General features: G+C 36.3%; 1 protein-coding gene across 2 annotated transcripts in view; it reads left to right on the top strand.

The window, feature by feature from the left end:
• The window catches only part of nudcd1 (NudC domain containing 1), a 33873-nt gene extending 20375 nt beyond the window's left edge, over positions 1–13498 (top strand). For both annotated transcript variants that reach the window (XM_067411968.1, XM_067411967.1), the window contains exons 7-10: positions 1029–1173; positions 1913–2038; positions 12615–12774; positions 12930–13498. In XM_067411968.1, coding sequence (XP_067268069.1) covers positions 1029–1173; positions 1913–2038; positions 12615–12774; positions 12930–13216 — 718 coding nt within the window. In that variant the 3' untranslated portion in view covers positions 13217–13498. The remainder of the gene's footprint in view (positions 1–1028; positions 1174–1912; positions 2039–12614; positions 12775–12929) is intronic.
• Positions 13499–18070: the final 4572 nt, after the last annotated feature.

Below are 18070 nucleotides of genomic sequence, written 5' to 3'. Positions count from 1 at the left end.
CTGCTAAACATCTTCCTTTGTCTTCCACTGAAGAAAGTGTTCGGAACAAAATGAGGGTTAATAAATGGCGGCAGAATTTTCTTTAAAGAACAGTTTTCTCATGTGGCCAAAAACGTTACTAATACTTATGAAGTTCTACATTCTGTCTTGATAAAGGCTAAATATATTGTGGATATACACAAGAGGATTTTGGCAAATGTTGAGCTGAAGCAGCGCATATGGAGAACAACCGCCCACATTGTTTTATGTTTATGAGAGGTGTGAGTTGTCACTGTGCCTCTGTACACATTCATCACATGTATCAAGATTCGAAAGGTTTTACGAACTAGTCATTTCTCAAAAACATGATTAGAGCATTAGTTGTTCATCTGATGTGAATTTCCACATCCGTCCCTTCATCCGCTGTCCCTTCCTCTTTCTAATAAACATCATCTCACATCTCGCTCACTCACCACCTCCTCCGGAGATGCAAACAGCCCCTCCCTCCGCATTGTTCTCTGTCCTCTCGTCTATGTTTCTAAATCCTTGATTTTAATAAGAGGCCCCTGATGGCCCCTCTTGTGCTCTTGAGTGTGTGAGTCGGACTCTGTCTGGGGTTTGTTTTGAGTGTTTATACATGTTTTCTCTGTCTGTTGTTTTTACAGTCAATGTAAGTCATTTGCATTTGAATGAGAACCCAAAGCGGCCTTTGTTTAAGTGGCATATACAATATAATGGAATATATGAAAGGAATTGTTTTTAACAGATGCAATTGAATAGATTGGAAATATTCCATTCCTAATAGTACTTGTACACAGAGTTCAAAAGGAAAAACAAAATGAATTTAGATTAAGTCCTTTATGAATGGCAGAACTATCAACACCATGTGTATTTATTCAGTCATCTGTGTAATAGGAAATCATTTAAACTTCATCCAGCAGTAATGAAGATGAAGTTTCATTTTGCTCCTTTATTTTTTCTCTTGATACCCTATGAAAAGATGTTCAATCATGTTTATCTGGAATCATTTGGAGTTTTTGTGTGTACAGTTTGGAGATCAGTCTACAGAAGCGAAGTGACGGCCCGCTCTGGTCTGAGGTGGTTCTGGGGGACCGGAGAGGAGAGTATCTAATGAATGATGAACAAAAATCGCAGCTCCAACAGAAACTCTCGTATCTCACTGCTGAGGACCTGGTCAGTTTTTTTCACTATTTTTTAAAACACATTTTGTTGGGGCAAAATTGCTCAGTTTGGTGGGAATGACGCCACAGCTGTGGGACTATGGATGTTCATTTTTTGGAAGATTTATATAAATAATTTTCACACAATAAATATTTAAATAATTTGTTTATTTCACCTCCTGTTTAGATTTATCATATCTATAAATGTTTAATAATATTGTGCAAATATTCATAGTTTTATGATGGATTTTCTTCATTTAAAGAGGACATGACATGGATTTATTATTTTTTTATGTTTCTTGAGGTTCACTTATAATGTTAATAAAGTTGTTTTTTTTTTTTTGTTTTTTTTCCCAGTCTTAATTCTGATCCTCTGTCTGAAATGAACATTTTTTTAAGGGGCGGCTCCTTTAAGACTTGTCAGTAAACAGCAGTGTTATGATTGGCTAATGGATACAGCATAAACAAAGCAAACTTTCTTTCACTCTTCCATTTGATGAGCCTGTTGTCAACAGACTCAAGTGCGTGGAGTAATTGAACGCACATCTGTATACTGTATCCAGTCAGTGATTATAATAGGTTCTATTTATTGGTACAAAGATCAAGGCAAATTTGATTTCCCATATTATGACCCCTTTAGGATTTAATGACACTAAAATTTCTGCATAAGATATTTGAAAAGTAGCAAAAATAAATCATATAGGCATTGGGAAAAGTTTCCAAAATGTTAGTATTTGTTTCTGATTTGATAGAATCCAAACCCAGAGAAGGACAAGCCCCCTTGCAATGCCCAGGAACTGGAGGACTGTGACATGTTTCCGGAGGACAGCTCTACACTGATGCGCTTTGATTGTGCCACTCTGAAGCCCACCCATGTGGTAAGGCCATAGAAATTCAATAGAGTGCAACAGTCTGGTTCTGGCCGTAAAACTTCCATTCATTTTCTCCATAGGTGAAATTTGTAGGTGATTTTTATTGATAACTCATACACTTTTAAAGACAGACCTACTGTGTGTTCAGAGGTTGAGTTCAGCTTATTTTTAAAATAATCATGTTTAACAGGTGAATTGTGTGGTGGAAAAACTACATTACCCATGATGCTGTACAGAACATTCCACTAATCAGAGTCGTGACAAGCAAAACACAGAGCTTGCTCACTCCCATAAAGCAATGCGAATGACCTAATGGAGTCACTTAAATATTTGTATATGTTTATATTTTGCAATAAATGTAAAATATATTGCTTAGATATAATACACAACTTAAAGGTGCCCTAGACGCCCCCAATATTTGCATGTGCCAGCCCATGTTCCCAACATTATGCATTAGAGAGTTCCCAACATCAACATTAGGCATTAGACAAGGGCAGCCAGTAACGTCTGGATGTGCACAGCTGAATCATCAGATTAGGTAAGCAAGCAATAACAACAGCGAAAAATGGCAGATGGAGCAATAATAAATGACATGATCCATGATATCATGATATTTTTAGTGATATTTGTAAATTGTCTTTCTAAATGTTTCGTTAGCATGTTGCTACTGTACTGTTAAATGTGGTTAAAGTTACCATTGTTTCTTACTGTATTCACGGAGACAAGATCCGTTGCTATTTTCATTATTAAACACTTGCAGTCTGTATAATTCATAAACACAACTTCATTCTTTATAAATCTCTCCAATAGTGCGTAATGTTAGCTTTAGCCATGAAGTACTATCAAACTCGTTCAGACTCATATAAACACCCAAATAAATACTATACTCACATGACCCGAAGCATGCATGCAGCATACATGATGAACATTTTGTAAAGATCCATTTTGAGGGTTATATTAGCTGTGTGAACTTTGAAAATGCTCTGTATTATACAGTCGCGAGCTCGATGGGCAGGGAGCATGAGATTTAAAGGGCCAGCAGCCCCTGAATCGGTGCATAGTTAATGATGCCCCAAAATAGGCAATTAAAAAAATTTGATGACACCTTTAAAATGATAAGTTTTATTTTTTTCCATTATTTTTTTTATTATTGTTTGCAGTGCTTCATGGGATTGGAGTTCTTTCGCTCAATAAAGCCTTTAAAGGGTTAGTTCACCCAAACATGAAAATAATGTCATATATTACTCACCCTCATGCCATTCCACACCCGTAAGACCTTCGATAATCTAATCAATTTAAGATATTTTTGTTGAATTCCGATGGCTCCGTAGGCCTGCATAGGGAGCAATGACACTTCCTCTCATATTTAAATCAGTTCATGTGAGTACAGTTGTTTAATATTAATATTATAAAGAATATTTTTGGTCAAAAAAACTAAATAACGACTTATATAGCAATGGCTGATTTCAAGAAAATTGATTTTAGAAAATTGTGGCAGTAGTTAAAAAAAAAAAAAACTTCATCTGGTGTGATCTTAAAGATTTCATTGCTTTCAGATCAATGTTTAAATTGCTACTGACCTAACGCAGCTGTTATTTTGTTTAAGTTCCCATGAGAGGCTCGTGATCTGTGCTGTCATGTTGAGATGAAATAAGCTGTGCTTTAAGAGTGTGCGTACAAAAGCGCATTATTGATTTTCCTCTCCTGGCATCTTGTGCTGCAAGAAACATTTCTGCACTTGATGGTTTGGCACAATCTAGCGCTAACAGTCTCTTTGACATGTAATCAAGGGATCAGTCATTTAAACGTGAAGTGGCTGAAAGCAAAGTCAGTAATATTATCATGGCTTTCTTGTAGATTTCAATAGGTCTTTCATGCCAGAAATCTCATTTAATCGCAAGAAATATTTTTCCCTTCTAAACTCCACAAATAATATTTTTATTCTAGGTACAGCTGTGATAATCAAGTTAAGTCACTCTAGTTGTTTAGTATATGGTTAAGACAGAATGAAAGCCTAATTACACCTGATTATGAATAGTTAGTAAATGATAGCTTTTGAAACACGGAAGTTCTTTAGTCTTTATTACATAAAATAACAGTATAAGAGTTAACAGCATAAATTATTTTGAGAAACATGGATGCTGGATCCAAAATTAACTGTATTTTGCATAATTTAAATGAAGATACATGAATATAAATACATTAATTAAAATTATAAGAAAAAAGAAAAAGAAAATATGTATATATATATATATATTTTTTTTTTCTTCACCTTATTAATTACATTTATGTATGGATTGATTAATCACAAATCAATGGCACATCAAGTTTGAGAAGTTACACCCCAAAAAAAATATTTTCATCATTATTGTTAAATGACAAAAGCATCAAATAGATATTACAAAAAGTAGCTTAAGATAGAAATATTGTATTTGATTCAACATGGAATTTATTATGCAATTTTTTATGCTACAATGACCTTTTTTTTTTCAGAAGCTGCATCTGAATTGGTTTTAATATTTACAGGCCGTTTATTGCAGCTCAGAGGTGGCATGAATGAATTAACAGTGCAATTACAATTGCATAAATAATGCAATGATAATAGGTTTTAAATGGGCATTAAAGGGATAGTTCATCCAAAAATCAAAATTCTGTCATTTACTCTCTTTCTTGATAGTTTCAAACCTGTATGATGTCTTCTGTCGGACAAAAAATTTTTTTTTTCATGCAATGTAAGTCAATGGTAATCCAAACAGTTACATGGTTATCATCATTCTTCAAAATATCTTATGTTCTGCAAAAGAAAGAAAGTTTTTTGGAAAAAAAAATGAAACAGGGTAGCAGGCCAATTCAGTCCACCAGGCCATTGGGAATTCTCCTGGGAATGCTCCTGATGGCTAGTCCAGCCCTGCTTTGTTATATGTGCATCTCCTGTATTCCATTTAAAGTAGGTTTAACATTTCTGGTGAATATTAATCATAGACCAATAAATAGTTGCAAATCCACTTGACACTTAAAAAATTAGTTCACTTTGAAATGAAAATTACTCGCCCTCAAGCCATCCTAGGTGTATATGACTTTCTTTTTTTCTGATGAACATATTCACAGAAATATTAACGGGGTGGTTCAATATTTCTTTTTCTAGGCTTGATTGTGTTTTTGGGGCGCAGTTTAACATGTCCTAATGCTTTGTTTTTTTGAAAACGCTGTATTTTTCATATATTTTAGCTTTATTCTACACCTCTGTTTCCTCTGTCATATGAACAGCTCGTTTGAATTCCTGCTGATATGAAGCCACTCTCTCCGAAATACGCAGTGTGCTCAGATTGGTTAGCAGGCCCAGTGTAATCCAGATCCATCATGATTCGCTGAAGCGTCCGGAAACGGCACGGCCCTTATCATTTGTTACCGGTTACGTGGGCTTTGGTTATATTGTAAGCTCAATTTGATTATATTGCTGTATCAAATTTAGCCCGAATCAGACCCAAATGAGCCGCAATCTTGGCTTTTAAAGGACGTTTAAGAATGGTATTTCATTTAGTATTTGTGTCAAAGTGTTTAGATATGCTGTCACTGCTGTTTGTTAGCTTTCAATATACAGTTTTATCCTGATTAAAGCTTTACTGTAGCCAAATACATGACTGAGTAGTCGCATTTTTGTAAAGGTAGCGTTTAATTTATGGCATGAACAACTGTTTGTCTATGAACATAGACGTTTGTTGGTGTTTGTTGGAGAACTTAAAGTATGCACTATAATACAGATAACTGGCTAGCGAAGCAAAAACGAGTTGCTCTTTGTATATGTCCTTGATGCAACCAAACAATAGCAACAGAACTATACGTTTAAAAGACATGTACAAACAATAAAACGTACTTACAGTTTGAAGCCAATAAACAGCAGCTTCTGCTTTTAAAGTGGGAACTGCTCTATCTTTCAGTAAAAGCCTTGCTTTGTGCAAATCCAGCATTGAACTTGTGTAGATTCTAGAAGCTGTCTTCAGCGCCGCATCCAGTGTAGAACATATCAAAGATTACAATGGGTTCTATTATCTTTTGACTATTATCTATTATCTTTCTTGCGCTTTCATTATGCTGCATGACATGGCCTCGCCCACTTTGTTGCGTCTTCCCGGGGGTGTGTTTTGCAGGGTTTATGATGTCACCAACCCGGGAAGAAGCTCGTTGTAGTCCAAACCGGTTAAACGACAATATCTCTGTTTGCATTGAACTTTGCATTGAACTTTCAGCGCTATAACTTTGCAGATACTGTTTATGCTCAAGCAGCAACATTACACACTAACTAAGTTTAAAAAAAAGTGAAATCGCATTGAACCACCCCTTTAATAAATATCCTGACGCATCCAAGCTTTATAATGGCAGTGATAGGGATCAATGAGTATGAGCTGAAGAAAGTGCTTCCATCCACATCCATCATAAATATGTGCTCCACATGGCTCCGGGGGGTAAATAAAGGCCTTCTGAAGCGAAGCGATGCGTTTGTGTAAATAAATAACCATATTTAAACAAGTTATGAAGTAAAATATATAGCTTCCGCACGAGCCGCCTTCCGTATTGAAGTTATGAAGAAAGTGTAAACTGGTGTCGCATCAGTTACACTTTTTCTGTAAGTTGAATAGGGAGGCGTAGGACATAGCGTAAGCTTTGTGAACTGCAAGAATTTTACACTTTCTGCGTACGTTGAATGCGGAAGGCGGCTCGTGCGGAAGCTAGATATTTTACTTCATAACTTGTTAAATATGTATATTTTTTTTTACACAAATGCATCACTTCGATTCAGAAGGCCTTTATTAACCCCCAGGAGCTGTGTGGAGCACATATTTATGATGGATGGATCACTTTCTTCAGCTCATACTCATTGATTCTTGTCACTGCAATTATAAAGCTCGGATGCATCAGGATCTTTATTAATACTTCTGCGATTATGTTCATCAGAAAGAAGAAAGTCATATACACCTATAGGATGGCTTGAGGGTGAGTAAAGCTTGGACTAATTTTCATTTCAAAGTGAACTAATCCTTTAAAATACACCGGGCAACTGATTGTTAGGCGTTTACATATATTAATCTGGCAGACACTTTTATCCAAAGCATTTTACTCAACTAGTATTATTATTAAAATGATAAAATAATTATAAAATAAAATAAAAGTATTATTAATATAATAATAATCATCATTATAATCATCATCTCCTGCCTTTGTATTTTAACTCAACATAGGTCTTCTTATCCTACATTTCACTTTTGCCTGTACATTTTGTAAAGGCTTTCAAAATGTTTTCTTTTGCCATAGAATAAAATTCCCTGTAGACCCCCCTCCTCCCATTTCCTCTCTTCCTCTCACTTCTAAATCACTTACATTGATGCAGCGAAACATACTGACCTTTTCTGAGTGCACTCGCTCTCAGATTGCAAAGCTCCAGGTTCTGAGGAGAGCCGTTCCCATGTCGACCTCTTCAGAGATTTCAGATTGCATGTTTGTGTCCCTCAGTGGGTGCTGGAGCAGACCTGAAAGAACTTGTATTTCTTTTTGTGTTCCTGAAGTGTGACACCTCTCTCCTTTGAGACACACACTCATCTTTCAACTCAAGCCATGATGGCAACAAGCGAAGGAGAGGGTTTGACATTTACTGTATATCTGAATGATGTGTATCTCAAGAGCTCCTCACCACCATTTGAGATAAGCTTTTTCATTAAACATAGACCGAATAATGCTGGACATGCAGGGATGGATGGTTATTTTAATATTTGAGATGAGTTGAGATTTGATCTGTAGTAAATGATTGATTAACCCTTCAGCTATGACTTAAATATTTTTTTAAAACCTGCATGACGTTCTTTTGTGGAACAAAAAAATAATCTTTTTTTAAAAATGTTGTTTTTGTGTGTTTGTTTGTTTTACAATTTTCTTTCAATACAATAGGGTCTGTATAATCCGATGTAGTTTTGGACTCCAGAGACTTTCAAAATATCCTCTTTTGTGTTCCACAGAAAATGAAAAAAAAAAAAAAATTGGAATGGTAATAATTAAAAATTTGGGGTGAACTATTCCTATTGATTTATTTTATTATTATTATTATTTTTTTTTTTTTAAACTAACTTTTGAAATTTTGGGTTTTTTTTCAGTGATATGTTATATTATTTATTTTTTTTTATTTTTTTTTAACATAAACATTTAAATGCTGGCTGTCACAAAAACATGACAGATTTATTCAAACATAGGTCTACATGAAATATTGGAGAACAGGTTAATACAACGAATATGCAATTTAGTGCATATATTTATCAAAATGCTCCTAAGTTCATTTTTCTAGCTGGCTGAGTTTTTGGACATTGAATGAGTTCTCTGAGGCATATGTAACATTAGATGAAATTGTTTATGAGCTGTTTTATTGACATCTTTTAATGGTTGAAACACTAATCACTAATGAGCGATTACTTGGATTTTGGTAAGCTGTACTATATCTTTCAACATACCTTCTGATGTTCATGCATGTTTATTGATTGAATTTCATAATAAAATTGATAGAATTTTAAAGTTGAGACATTGTTTCAGAAGTAACAACGCACAAAGCTCATTTAGATTTATTAGATGTGAGTTGCACTACAAATATTCTTGGGATTTAAGAATAGGTATTGGTACTTCAAAATGAGAATCAATTAAAATCGAGAAATCGATCATTTTTACCCAGCCCTATCATTTACTGTTGCTAATTCTGCTGATTTTAAAAATGTTATGCCAAGGTGAAGTTAATTAGCTGGCTGACATGCTGCTTTCTTTTTTTTTCTTTTTTTTTTCATGGTGGGGTAAAAATTTGAATTACAGGCCAGGAAAAACAAAATCTTTATTGTTGAGCTCTTCACAACCACTGTGTTCATGAATTAAACATGAAACTGTGTGATGTTCTTGTGAAGCAGTTCTGGCACAGCCAGGTGCCCATTTGTGGAGAGCCATAAACATTTCGACCTCTCACCGAGAGACCAAGCAGTAAGCAGCAGTAAGTGTGCCTCTGAACATAATGAAACAGAGGTTTTAAGGGCCTTTATTTTAAGATGCGTTTCATTATCGGGCTTCCTGTTCTCCTTGTAGGCTGCTGTTGGTGGCAGAAACATGTACATCATGGGGTCAGTTACATTTGCACTCATAAACAATACAGGGAAACATTTCAGAATTTCCTCTTAATTCCAGTAGCTAGAGTGGTTGGCTTTGTGTGTGACTTTTTATCAAATGAGTGGAGACGGTAGATAACTAGACCACAAGTGATTTTTAAGCTCTCGTTGCAAAAGTTGTTTCTAAAGGTAAGCAGCAACATTATGATTTGAAGAGACTTCATTTTGGTCAAATTCTTGCTGCTTTATCCTTCCCGAATAAAGCAATTTTAGGATGTTTTGCACATGCTCAATGAAGATACATAAATACTTATTTCCTCAGTTTGCTTGTCTCTGAGATATATTTATATTAAGTATATTTCAGTTCTCGGTTTATATATATCATATTTTTGTGTTCTCGGTTTCAATTTCTTGTTTCATTCCTGTTTCCAGCCTTGCCTGGGTATTCAGTTATGCCCTTGTTTGTTTTCCATGTTTATTGATTAATTTATTACCGTTCCTAGTTCCGTTCCTCCTTCATTCCTAGTATTTTAAAAACCCATGTTTTGATTTCTCAGATTTCTGTTCTCGTTCATTCTTCATATTTTATTTTCCTTATTTTCATAGTTTTCTGGTGATGATCCCGAGTTCCTTGTATTAAAAAAAAAAAAAAAAAAAAAGACAGCATGCAAATAGTCTCTCTCTACTCTTACTCTCCACCACAACATCACAATATGAAATTCATTTTTTGTTTTCTAAATAAATATCTTAGACTCACTAAGGCTGCATTTTTTTTTATCATAAATGCAATAAAAACAGTAATATTGTTAAATATTAGCTTTTTTTCCCCAGTTAACCTGTGATGAAAAAACTGCATTTTTAGCATCATTACTACAGTCTTCAGTGTCACATGATCCTCCATAATCATTATAAATTTGCTGCTCAAGAAACATTTCTTATCAATGTTGAAAACATTTGTGATGCTTAATTTTTGTGGAAACTGTAATACATATTTTTCAGGATTCTTTGTATAGAAAGTTCAAAAGAACAGCATTTATTTTAAATAAAATGTTTAGTAAAATTATGAATGTTTTTATAGTCAGTTTGGATCAATTTAATGGGTCCTTGTTGAATATGTGTGTTATTTACTGACTCCAAGCTTTTCAACAATATTATATTATGAGAAATTAATATATTTTATTTAATGTTTTTATATTAATATATTTTGTATCATTAAAATATTTATAAATGATTTATAAATTGTATAAATATAATGTAAAAACATAAAGTTCACCGAAAAATGAAGCCACCCTCCCTCAAGCCATCCTAGGTGTATATGACTTTCTTCTTTCATCCAATCAAAGTTATATTAAATAATATCCTGACTCTTTCCAGCTTTGTACTGGCATTGAATGAAGAGTATCTGAGATTTAGAAGCTCCAAAAAGCACATCCATCCATCATTAAAGTAATCCATACAACTCCAGTGGGTTAATAAATGCCTTCAAAAGCAAAGCGATGGGCTTTTGGAAGAAAAATATTCATATTTTAAAGTTTTTAATATGGTTATTTTTCTAACAAAAAACCAATGCGAAGCCGCTGGAATCGTATGGATTAATTTTATGATGGATGGATTGGTGGATGTGCTTTTTGAAGCTTCAAAAACTCTATTCAATGCCATTACAAAGCTGGGAAGAGCTAGGATATTTAATAAAACTCTGATTGTGTTGAACTGAAAGAAGAAAGTCATATACACCTAGAATGGCTTGAGGGTAAATAAATTATGGGATCATTTTCATTTTGGGGTGAAATATTTCTTTAAGCTGAAATTGCTACATTAGTGTCCAAATTGAAATCAAATCTTCCAAAACTTTCTAAGTTGTAGTGCTACTTTGTGCGGCACACATTGCACAGAATTACTGCTTACTTAGAGGGTTTCAAATCCGTCACATACATACAGTATGATGTTTCAGTTAAGATGCTGTCTTAGAAGACAGTTTTCTGTGAATGACGTAGAGCTAAAGGCAGCTTACTTTGGTTTAGAATTCCATTTTGAAATATGAGGACATAACACTTGTCATTTCAGCTCTTATCTCTGCATGCCAAAACCAAATAATTAATACTTTGGACATCCAAAGATTTCTTGTAGTGTAGCATCACTCATTCCCTTTCTACATTGATAAATATCAACAGTTAAACTAATTCCAGACTAAAACTGTAGGGACAGGTTTCTAGAGGTAATTTAGCAGCATTTTATGTTGCAAATTAAAGTGTTGGCAATTTTAAGAGGCATGTGAAGCTGTCACCACTTGTGAATAGAGTCCGTCACATATTGCTTTGAATTTAATGTGCAGTTAGAATAGTGAGCAGAGCAAGATTAGGTTTCAAAAATGGTATTTTTATGGAGATGTTGGCAGCCAGCATTCACCAAATGGATTTTAGGACAAGTGTAAAAGCAGCGGTACAAAACATCACTTGAGAATTGAAGTCGTAACGCTCATCATTTTCAGTACAACGTGATTCATATAGAGAGACATTTTACATCATGCCTGTGACGATAATGGTGGTTGACTTACAGCTGCCACCATCTTCCATTGCTGTTGTTTACTCCTGACAGTTCAATCCTGCTGTCGTTTCAGATGGGCGCCTCATAATTGGATCTTTTTATGAGAATACGTATGGAGATCTTTTTCTTTCTCATTTAATTTTCTGCTAGAGTGATGGCATAATAGACAGTACAATGAAAAATTGACTCAAAATAATACAATATCCATTCATATCCATTCTGCTTGCCAGCATCCATCTTTTTTTTATTGCTTTAGACAATGATTTAGATCATTTAAAAAAAAAATATAGCCTATAAATAATGCAAAAATTATTTAGACTAATTTAAGAAAGTCTAAATATAAAGAATTAATTGGAACATATCAGATTCATTCATACATTACTGTTAAAAAGATTGTGGTCAAGATTTTTTTAGCAAGGATGCAAATAGACTGTAAAGACAAAGACAATTTAAAGCTGTTCTTTTGAACTTTGTGTTCAACAAAAAAATCCTAAAAAACAAAACAAAACAAAAAAACATTTCCACAAAAAGTTAAGCACAAATGTTTTCATCATTGATAATAATTAGAAATGTTTCTTTAGCACCAAATCAACATATTATAATGATTTCTGAAGGATCATGTGACATTGAAGACTTGAGTAATGATGCTGAAAATTCAGATTTGCCATCACAGGAATAAATTACATTTTAAAATATATTAAAAAAGAAAACGGTTCATTTTAATTGTAATTATATTTCAGAATATTACTGTTTTACTGTATTTTTGATCAAATAAATGTAGCCTTGGTGAGCGATTCTTTCAAATGCATCTTACCAACCCTAGACATTTAAATAGTAACTTTTTTCTTTCTTTTTTTTTTAAGATACACTGGTACTTTTGAATTATTTACATGCTTTTTCTTGACCTTCAGGTGAGTCTTGGAAGCCACCAGTTCCTTTTCTCTGTGCATATTGACCCCTCTGAGATGCCGGCTTTCTGCTTACGGCACGATGTCGATGCATTGCTCTGGCAGCCCCGTCCAAACCAGGACAACAATATATGGGAGCACATTTCTACTTTTAATGCACTTGGTAAGACCATTTGTTTGTGAATAATGTAAAACAATACTTTAATCTCTTAAATTTCCTTCAGATAGTGATTTTACTAGCTGAGGCAACCATTTTTGTAGACATTGAGATAAATTCTTCTTATAAATCTTCATTCTTTCATCTTTTCCTGCATTTAGGTTATGTTCAGGCTTCAAAACGTGATAAAAAGTTTGCGACCTGTGCCCCCAACTTCTCCTACGCAGCTCTTTGTGAGTGCCTGAGACGTGTCTTCATTTACCGTCAGCCTTTGCCGGTCGACACGGTGCTCTTCAACCGGAAACAGGGTCGGCAGGTCGGGCAGGTTGCCAAACAACAGGTAGCCAACTTGGACACCAATGACCCCGTACTTGGATTCAGGGCTACTAATGAGAGACTGTTTGTCCTGACTGCCAACAACTTGTTTGTGCTGAAAGTGAACAATTAAGATTCTCCAGTATTTCTGCTAGATGAATTGACACTTCTGCTCCAGGGTTGGTCGCTGATCGTTTGATTTCATTGGTGTACATTCAACTTATCCAGTACAAGACTGTCATATTTCAGGACTGAGTTGAACTTCTCTAATGTATCAGAGTGTTTGTGTGTGTTAGTACTTGTCTTTATATGTAAAATATTATGTCTTCATATGCTCCTCCAGAGACACAATCTAGAGCATGAATGTTACATTGCATTCCATTAGAATGTACAGATACATAAAATAAATAAGCATCTGTAGGACCTTGTCTGTTTTCCACTTGTAACATTTTGACCACAATCAGTGCAAAAGTTGAAACGTATTTACATTTTATCATTGTTTTGTTCCGGCAGACCACGACCTCATCAGAACAAACCTGCGACCCTTTTTGACAAAGCAATTATTTCACCAGACATGAGTCAGCAGTCAAATATCAACATATACTAAATGCCATGAGAATTCATAAAAATTGTACTGATGAGTTTAGCATATTTCAGAAGAAAATATCTATAAAACTTCATCATACATTTAAAATAATCATAAATTATTTTCAATCATTTAAAATATCTTAATTTAAAAAATAATAATTTAGTGAGAGGGCCCTAAGCTCGACTTACTCCAGTGGCTCAAAAGGAGCTCTCTGTAGGCCCAGCAAGACCACAGAGAGATCCCATGAGGGAACAGGGTAACCCATGGGGCATTAAAAAGCATTAAAAGTCATTAAATGGATTTTGCGAAAATTAAGGCCTTAAATGGCATTAAAAAGCATTACATCTTATTCCTACAGGCATAAAATTATTAGTTTTGAAGAAAAATAATACTACCAGTTTATATTGAATATAGCCTTCATAATTAATAACTTTGATTTGCTGTCGCAAAAATATGTACATTGGTGTGATACACGATTACACACACAATTTTGCACCGGCGGGTGCAAAATTGCCGTAATGCCGTTTCGGACAGCGGCGGGCTGGGACCTGCGGAAGGCTGCATCAGTGTTGCCAACTTAGCGTCTTTTCAGACCCCTTTTGCAACTTTTTTCCAAGAAAGCCATTGTGACGAATATACTTGTTAACTTGATCTAGCTTCCGAGACCCCCCGGTACTGCCGCACGAGTGCGAGATTTTGCTTGCTTTCACCTCTTTCTGCGTCTGCAATTCAGTGAGTGGCTAAGAGGAGCAGCGCATGTGCGCTCTGTCAGAGAACAAATAAAATAGATGTCTTTATCTTATATGTATGATGATTTTGTCAGACAACGTCTCGATTATAAATCAGGATTTTAGCGCTGGTTTAACATGTCAGGGCTCGACACTAACGCTTGTCAGTTAGTCTGGTATAAGTGTACTTTTTGAAGGGGCAAGTGAAAGAGAATTTTACTTGCCCGGCCGGACCCCGGCCCGGGGTCACAAATCTATCACAAATATGCAGATTTAAATATTTCAAAGCTGATTTGGTGTAAATTTTAAATCGACATTAAGCGATTTTATATATATATATATATATATATATATATATATATATATATATATATATATATATATATATATATATATAATATATATATATATATATATATATATATATATATATAATATAATATAGCATTAAAAAGCATTAAATTAGATTTGATGAAACCTCCAGAAACCCTGGGGAATAAGGCATGGCCTAAGAGGGTTTTACCTCTTGGCAACTCTGAGGTACCTGATGATCAGGTCATGCTTCCCTAGAGACTTACCATCCACTGCGTCGTGATGTGTCACTATGGTGGCCATAGACACTTAAAAGGTGGAAGGGGACAGCTGGCACTCCAACCTCTCTTGAAGGAAGGAAAGCACTGACCTGACTGCGCATCTCTGTGGGTCTTTCCATTTGGGAAGAACACCAGTTCACAAACAGACTCCACTTCAAAGCTTACAGACGCTTAGAGGGGGCTCTGGCTTTAGTGATAGTGTCTATTACCGTTGGTGATGATAGGCCAATAAGGTCTAACACGTCCCATCCAGGGGCCAGATGTGGAAGTTCCAGAGGTCTGGGCACAAGTGCCAAATTGTGCCTTGTCCCTAAAACAGGAGGTCCTTCCTCAGGGGAATTGGCCAGGGAGGGGCTCTGAGAACCAAGTCTGGATGGGCCAGTACAGTGCAACCAATAAGACCTGTTCTTCATCCTCCCTGACTTTGCACAACGTCTGTGCAATCAGGCTCACTGGGGGAAACGCATATTTGCGTAGGCCCCTGGGCCAGCTGTGCGTTTTGCCGAATTGACTCCAAATCAGCTGCACCGCCTTGGGATGGAGTCTCCACTCCCCCTGACGCATCACTCATTGTGAAAGCATGTCCACTGCAGTTGAGTATGCCTGGCGTGTGAGTGGCCTGCAACGACTTCAGGCACAGCAGACTCCAGAGGAGGAGATGGCGGGTGAGTTGAGACATGCGTCATGAGCATATACCACCTTGGCACTTTATATATGCTGATGAGCCAGCGCAAAAGGTTGGGAAGTGCTAACCATGCTTCAAAACTCTGCCCGAGTGGCACTAGAGGAACAATCATTTTTGACATACATGTGGCGGGGTGGTGAAGTGGAGCTTTGGCCACCATGTTGGGAAGCCACGCATCCTGATTCTGTGACTGTGAGTGTATTGAAAAACTTACCTTGCTCCATAAGCCCCAACTGGAACTAGTCTGTGATGGATGAGAGGAATGTAATGGAAATGTGCCACACTGACCTGTGCGGGGCTTTGCAAGAGTCGTGTCTGGACATGAGGAGGTGGCCAGTTCACATCCATCATGTCCAGGCTTTCCCCTCCACCGAGGAAAGAGCAGTGCATTCACCACCTACTAGGAAAGAGCAGCCCCCTGTCATCTCTGGGTTGCCAGTCTCAGGAACACGTGGAAGCCTTCTTCGGGTTCTTGGCGCTCTCCTGATGAACAGGTGGCATCGCCTTACTATGGCTTGATCCTGCAGCTGGGCTGTAGGCTCGGTCTGTGGCAGAGCAGTTGTGGCAGCCACAGGTGAACATGGGGTACGGGTCCTCTGTCTGCTTCTTTACTGCCTAGAACTGCTGGGCAAAGTCCTTGACTATGTCAACAAAGAGGCCACTCTGCGAGATGGGGGCATTGAGAAAGCAAACTTTGTCTGCCTCCTTCACCCAGAGATGGCGGAACTCGGGCTGGGCTACAGCAGCATTGAAAAGCATTAGTCCATTCCCTGATGCGGTGATTGATAATTCATCCTTATCTGGAGCCCCAAATGAGAACTCGGCTGCATCATGTGCAGAGGTGGGTGGTAACAAAGTACATTTACTTCGTTACATTTGCTTGAGTAGTTTTTTGGAAAATTTGTACTTTTTAGAGTAGATTGAAATGTGGGTACTTTTACTTTAACTGGAGTACATTTGTAATGAAAAATCTGTACTTTTACTTCGCTACGTTGGGCGTCGTTCCTCTCGTTACTTTATTTTAATGCAATACTGTTAAGAAATGCGTAGTTTATACCAAGCACACTGTTTCTTTTTTCATTCACAAATGAATCGCTCTTTTGAGTCGATTCTGTTTGAAGAATTGATCAAACAAGTTGGCAAAACTGTCTAAATTGGTTCGCGAATCAGTTTGAATGTTTTGTTCAGTTCTGCACGCACTGAATCGTCTGAAGCAATTTCTCACTCGGAGTGTTGGATGAAGTAGCAGTGGATCTACATCGATTAAAGGGATACTCCACCGTTTTTTCATATTAAACTATGTTATTCCCTTAACTAAGACGAGTTGATACATACCTCTCTCGTCTCAGTGCGTGCACTAAATCGCTCTGTCTTACGGCGAAACTTTGTTAGCACTTAGCTTAGCCCAGTTCATTCAATAGGGGCCAAGCAGAGAAGCTACCAAACACCTCCACGTTTTCCCTATTTAAATACAGTTACTCGAGTAGTGTAACTCGACATAGGACGGTGACACAAAACAAAACATTGCGCTTTTCTAAGCGTGTAACATGGATAACTATATTGTATGGCGGAATACCATAGCAAGTGCTCGGGAGCACTTTGACTTGGCGCAGTAATATCTTCACTCGTGAAGGTATGTATCAACTCGTCTTAGTTAAGGGAATAACATAGTTTAATATGAAAAAACGGTGGAGTATCCCTTTAAATTAAAGCTATAAATTGAACCACTAAGCAACATATTCTTATAGTCTCTCGTTTTTCTTTGGTTTTGCAATTAATCTCTCCGTCTGTGCAGGCTATTGCATTCTTGTTCACCTAGTGTTTCAGACCTTTCAAATATAATTTGTCAGTATGACAGATGTGCCTGGGAGATAGATCTGTCTCCGCTGTTTTGTTTAGTGGGGTGAACCTTATTTGTTCAGGCCTCAGATTAAATAATGTGTTTGTTATTAAATTAGGCTGTGATGTTTGGATTCATTATCTGCACCAGAATCAATGGACAGCTGAGAGAAAGATCAGTTCTTCTAAAGCATGTAGAGATGTTGGTTTCTGACTGTGGTGTAAATGGACCATCAATATCAGGTGATGCTCTTAGATCAGTGAATGCTGATAGCAAACAAGACTTTTAGCAAGGAATAATTAACTATTCAATTGTTGTTTTGTGCATGCATTTATTATGTATTTAGCTATTTAAGCATTAATTAGCATTAAATAGCTTCATTATATCAGTTTTCAAAATCCAATTGATTCCTAATGATTAAAATCAAGTCTTGCCCTACAATTTTTCTTATTGAATATCCTGTTTTACTCAGAAATGTCATGTTATGGAAGTCTAACTTAACAGCAATTCATGTTCAACTTTAAGGACGCTATTTTAACAATCTAAGCACAT

Source organism: Chanodichthys erythropterus, chromosome 15 (genome assembly GCF_024489055.1).
Source record: "Chanodichthys erythropterus isolate Z2021 chromosome 15, ASM2448905v1, whole genome shotgun sequence".
NCBI lineage: Eukaryota > Metazoa > Chordata > Actinopteri > Cypriniformes > Xenocyprididae > Chanodichthys > Chanodichthys erythropterus.
The sequence above is the reverse complement of the archived record's forward strand: the minus strand, read 5'-3'. Positions and strand labels throughout refer to the sequence as shown.